Here is a 6,000-nt window from a genome sequence, read left to right as displayed (position 1 = left end):
CTAGACCCTTGTGATGAGAGCTTATCTGTGACTCTGACTCAATACCAAAGAAACCAAGTCTATCTAGAATTGAGGAAGTCCAAATGTAAGTATCGAATACACTTAGAGAGTGCTCACCCTGTGCACCTGGAGAGAAGGAGGGTTTTCTCTGCAATCCGCGAGGCCTTGGAAATTGATGCCAAGTGCTGTAGCATGGCTCAGCGGCAAGCAGCGCCTTACTTGGGCTTGAGGTCAGGGAGGGCATGGATGCAGGGGGGGAAGGCTGAGCCCTCTGGCACGCGCCAACCTATTCCGCGAGCAGCCAGTGGGCGGCGCTGGGCCCTGGCGTTGGCGGCCGGAGGAGCGGGCTGCGGATTACCTGCAGCAGCCGGGGCTGGCAGCTCCTCCCCGCCCGCCCCCAGCCCGCCCCCGCCGCCGCACCACCAGAGCTCCGCGGGCTCCAGGCACTCGCAGGCGGGAGCCGGGGCCGAGCGCGCCGGGCAGTGGGGCCTCCTCCCTGCGTCCTCCGGCCGGGCTGCCCTCCTCCCTCACGGTGCGGCGCAGGGAGGCCCCGCGCCTTGGCCGCCCCCGCGCGCCCGCCTCCGCCGCGCTGCAGGGGGACCGCTGGGCTCTCGGCACCAGCAGCGCGGCCCCGGGGTGCCTCCGGCTCCTGGCTGTGGCCGCTGCAGGGGCAGCGACCTGAGCAGCAGCCACCTGAGCCCCCAGAACATTCCGGGTGGCAGTGACTAGAGCACCCAGAGGAGCCGCAGCAGCAGTAGCAGCAGCGTGAGTGGCTGCGGTCGCGGGGCTCCGCCGGGCTCCGGAGACGGCCGGGCCAGGAGCGCGGAGCCATGGCTGATGCGGGCGAAGGCGAGGACGAGATCCAGTTCCTGAGAACTGTAAGTGCCTTGTCGTGGCGCGAGTCCTCCCAGGGGAAGGGGCGCATGATAGCTACCAGCCGAGTTTCCAAAGAATGACAGTCGGCTGCGGGGCCGCCTGTGGTCTGCCAGAAGCGCCCCAGGGATGTCCGAGGGGTCTGCATCACCACTTGTGTGCAGGTGTGCGTGTCTGGCCAGGGAAGGGCAGGACGCGCATCTGTGCGCGCATGTGGAAAGCCAAGAGGACCCAGTGCGGTGACAGCGTGGCGAGCCAGCGGGAGGTACCCAGGCGAGCGCTACCAAGCTGCGGACTGGCCAGGGACCTCACTGACAGCCTTAGGCTAGGGTGCAGAGCTACGTGTTCTGTGGGGCGCGCGGAGTGTGGGGACTCCGACTGTCGCCGTCCCTGGGGCTTTGGAGCTGAGTCTGCGCGCTGTCACAGAGCGAAGACATCGCAATCCGCGTACTTGGCATAGCTCACATAGTGACTGGTGGGGGTTAAGGAGGCTGCCCCAGGGTTTTCCCCAAGTCAGGTTGATACCAATGCCAGGAGGGGCCTGCTCTGGTGGTCCTCATAGTTCCCGGCATGGTCCCGGTTTTGTGACGAAGGCTTCCAGAGCGCATGGGAACCGTGTGTGTGTGTGTGTGTGTGTGTGTGTGTGTGTGTGTGTGTGTGTGTGTGTGTGTGTGTGTGTGTGTTGCATGGAAGCCTTTACAGAGGATATTCAGAGGGTGGGCAACATGAACATGTTATATCGTTCTCTAAACGCTGGCTTGTTGAATACAGAGTGCAGTAAAGTGCGTGCCTGCAAGCAAGCAAACGTGTGTGTGTGCGTGTGTGTGTGTGTAATTTCCACACTGTGTGGTAGGTAGGGAAAGACTGGCCTCACTCTAATAAGATCCCTTCTCAGTAAGTGCCTCTTGGCACTACTGCTCCCTCCTTGACTTGTTTTAACACTGCAGATACTTCCCAGCTCCCAATCCTGGGACCAAAGAAACACAGGAACTCCGTGTTAACAACAATCTCCCTAGCCTTCCCCGCATCACCCCAGTCTTTCCTAACCCACATCTCCTCTTTTCCCAAGGATATTCCCCTGACAGGATTCCTAGACTTTTAACTGAAAACTGCATTTTCTGTTGGTGTTTCTTCCCAGCCGTGTAAACATCCCACTTCCAGGTGCAGTCCCTTCCACGATCAGAGATTTGAACTGTTAACTAGTCGATAACTTCGAGGTGTGAAATCGTTTTGATAAACCCTGGAGGGTGGCAGGAAGAGTCCACTCCCTGTCGCCTTTGCTCTTCCCTAGTATTTGGGGGGTGAAGTGGGTGGTCATTTGCACAGTAAAGGGCATTGCAGAGAGGGCTGGGAGTGCAGATGGGGTCCAATGGGGACCACTGCTGCCCCACAGGCCTTTAGAGAACAGCCTCATGAAGACGTTGCTTATGAGGGTATCTGAAGCTTTCTAGCAATACAGTTTATTATATTTCCTAGTGGGCAACTGCCTCAAAGTTCTGTTTTGTTTATAACGAGTCAAACCGTAGCCTCAAAAACCAAGGGATGCCTTTTTCAGGCCAACTACATATTTAGATGCTGTATACCTTTAAAATTCAGTTTGTATCAGATTCTGCAGGGTTAAAATTTGCCAGGAGATTTTTGGCTGGTTTTGTGCATTCAAGGGCTCCCTGCAGGCTTAAATGTTAAGCCCAGCTATGGAGGTGCTGTTATCAGAATGCTTAATGGGGACTGGGGGTACTGTGGTTGCCTGTGGGTTTTTTTTTTTCTTTCCACATATAAAGTCATGTTAACTCTGTGCCACTTAACAGCTGCCTGTCAGCCAGAGCAACACCTTTGATAGTGGGGCTTGGGTAAGGTCTGGCAGTCCTAGGCTGAGATTCTTCTTGTAAAAAAACATTGGTAGGTTATTGTGCTGATAACAAATGACCTTGAACACATAACACTGTGGAGCAGCGTGTTGTGTGTGTGTGTGTGTGTGTGTGTGTGTGTGTGTGTGCGCGCGCGCGCGCGCGCGTGCATCTGAAAGGAATACACCTTTTTCTTAGCTTGTGATTTTAATACGATAATTCACAAGTCTTCCCCCAGCTCCCCTGTCTGCTGCCCTGGATCCTTTCCAGTTTCTTCTTTCACCTGATCCGTGCTGATGGTTCGGTGAATGCTAATCAGGTTAGCAAAGACAAGTGTGTCATTCCTTCATTACCCTTAGCCCCCTCAACACCCCCCCTGCAACTTTTAAATGTGCAAATGTCAGTATGAGTTCCTTCATTTTGCATTGGTTTATTTACTTAGGTTCTCACTTGATAGCCTATCTCCAGCTCTCTATATAGCACAGGATGGTATAGAACTCATGGGGGTCCTGTCTCACCCTTCAGAGGGCTGATATTAGATTGCAAGAGTCACTATACCTGACTTCATCTTTTTTTTTTTTTTTTCCTTTCCTTTAAAAAAAAAAATCCCAGGTTGGCTTTGAACTTGCTTTGAGGTTGAGGATAACCTTGACCTATTGATCCTTCTGCCTCTTGCTCCTGAGTGCTGGGATCACAAGTGTGTACTCATGACTGGTTGATATGGTGTGGGGATATTGAACTCGTAGTTTTGTGTGTTCTGGAACAGCACATCCCCAGCCCCTCCCTCATTTTGTTTTTTAAAGGCACATGTACCAAGGAGCATTAAGACTGCATATGTTGATACAGTAGTTGTAACTGAGGACACTCTGGTAGTAATAGATGGAGCTGTTGTCATGGGGACACCATCACTGTGCTGTGGACCAGGCATTTATGCAATCTGATTAGGGAACCCTGATTATTATTGTGTCAATTGCATTTAGAGGTTGCATTCCAACACACTGAAGCATCTCTCTACCATCCTCGGTGCCTCCTCTTTTCTTTTCTGAAAGAGGTCTAAGATCACTGCTAAGGGACATAGAGGTGACATCTTTAATGGAGTCTTTCCATGAGTTATGTCTTCTGTTGCTTTCAATGTTTTCATTTGTGAAGGCTTTTTGTCACCCTTAGCCTAGAATCTGTCCAGTTCCCATCTCCTTCCCGTCATGCTATGGCTGGCTTTGTTCCCAGCAGGTGATGGGTGGCTTCCCTCCCAGCCAGAGACATGCTCTCTCTGATCTGTTTATATTGACAGGAACTGAGACTGTGCCTGACCCTTGAGACAGATGAATTATATCATAAGATAAGCTGTTAGCACCTAGTGGATTTGCCCATGTCCAGACATATGCAATGGCGTGTATGTCTTCTTTTATTTTAAAAACTTTTATGGGCTTGCCGACGTAGCAATGAACTCTAATTTGGTATTTAAAAACACAGATCATTGTTTTTTAAAGAACTATTTATTTATTTATTTATTGTGTGTGTGTGTATGTGTGTGTATATATACTCTTTGGTGTTCTAGTGGAGGTCAGGGGACAATGTGCAGAGGACAATGCTCTCCTCTTGTCATGTGGATCTTGGGAAATCCAACTCAGGTTGCCAGGCTTGGCAGAAAGAATAGTTACTTGCTGAGCTGTTATGCCAGACTAACACTACTCTTTTTTCTCAAGCAGTATTGTACAGTTTCATAGACAGTATAAGCTATGCCCTCAACTTAAGGGCATGTGTGTTATTAAATGACCTTGCTAGGGGCTCCCTTTTCAGTTCTTTGCTTTTCCTTTTGCCATTGTAAGTATAGATGAGCTACTCTGGTGACACACTGGGTCATGTAGTTAGTATTATGTGCACAAAGAGACTTTAAATTTGGGTCCCGACTGCAGAGACCATTCTACTAGGAAAGCTGGAAGTCTTTGCAGGTGGAGCTCTTTCACAGGAGGATTTCTTTCCATGCTTGTTCATCTTGCTCCACAGTGACAAAGAGCATTTTAGGAATTGCCAACCAGTTAATAGCGGTAAAAAGAAACCATTAAGGTCAGTGATCAGCACTGTGTAGGTGGGGTGGGAATGCCTCGCCATGCTGTGGAGAGGGACAGGAAGCTCGCTAGTATGAAAACAGTACCTCACAGCAGTCAGGAACCCCAGGCTCTTCCTTCGGCAGCAGGAGTGTCAGCAAAGATGAGCTGTGGGTGTTTGTGCCTTTTGCTTTCTTGGTCTTGAAACCAAAGAGAGCTTGAGATAAAAGTGCACCATGGTACTTTCTCAAGGAAATGATAGAACTGCTTTCTCATTGCCCAAGATATTTCTTAGACTGTAAAAGAAAAACAAAAAACAAAACACGTAGAAATTAGTGTGTACACTTTGCAAGAACGGCAGGACCTAAAACGCCCAGGACACTAATTTATTCTGCCTTATTTGTACTTAAGCCTTGGATAACTTTTAATTTTAAATCAAGACTGAATTACCAAAAGAAAGATGATAGCTGGGTGGCTGTAGACAGTGCCTGGATGTGAAGGAGAGATGACAAGGCACACATTTGGCCCCCTGATGCTCAGGGGAAATTCTAGTGGTTCATTTGCTGAGCATCTTCTTCATGCACACCATAGTTTTGGGTATTTAAGAAACAGTTGAGAAACTAGAGGAAGGTCTTTTTTTTTTTTTTTTTTTTTTTTTTTTTTTTTTAATAATTGTAGAAGATATGAGGCTGATTGGGGACTGTCAAAAGAAAAAACCCCAACAAAACAAAAACCAAAAACAAACCATATAGACCATCTTTATTCTCAGGTAGGTTGAGACAGTTAGGAAACAGTCCCCAGTCTGCCCTCATCTCCTCATTTTATAGAGAATGAAACTGAAGCTTAGACTACTCAAGGGACTTGGTGGATGCCACTCTCCAGTCAGTGTCTCAGAACGGTGCCAAAGTACGTGGCAATCTGGGAAGCCTTGCTGGAGGTCCACACAGCTGCCTGGCATTCTTTCTGTCCTCATCTTGACCTTGGCAGTATCCCTGCCCACTCCCACCCCTTGCCCTTTCTGCTTCAGAAAGACAGTCTCCATCTTCCTTTCTGAGCCATAGCCCTCACACACCCTCGATCCTAGTCCAGGAACTGGCATTCTATTCTTTGCTGTTCATCCCCTCCCCACTTCTCCTTTTGGTTTGCCTTACAGTCTATGAATCCATCTCTCATTTTTTTTTCTTCTCTTTTTGTGGTTTGCCTTACAGTCTATGAATCCATCTCTCATTTTT

At 49.4% G+C, this 6,000-nt stretch overlaps 1 protein-coding gene across 1 annotated transcript in view; it reads left to right on the top strand.

Annotated features, from left to right (window-relative positions):
* Positions 1-569: 569 nt before the first annotated feature.
* Ryr2 (ryanodine receptor 2) overlaps positions 570-6,000 on the top strand; it is a 561,576-nt gene continuing 556,145 nt past the window's right edge. Inside the window, 1 exon segment of the mRNA XM_051151477.1 lies at positions 570-878. Within this exon segment, the coding sequence (XP_051007434.1) occupies positions 831-878 (48 nt within the window). The 5' untranslated portion in view covers positions 570-830.

The sequence above is a fragment of the Acomys russatus genome, chromosome 9 (assembly GCF_903995435.1).
Source record: "Acomys russatus chromosome 9, mAcoRus1.1, whole genome shotgun sequence".
In the NCBI taxonomy this organism is placed as follows: Eukaryota; Metazoa; Chordata; class Mammalia; order Rodentia; family Muridae; genus Acomys; species Acomys russatus.
This window is presented reverse-complemented; position numbering and strand designations above follow the sequence as displayed.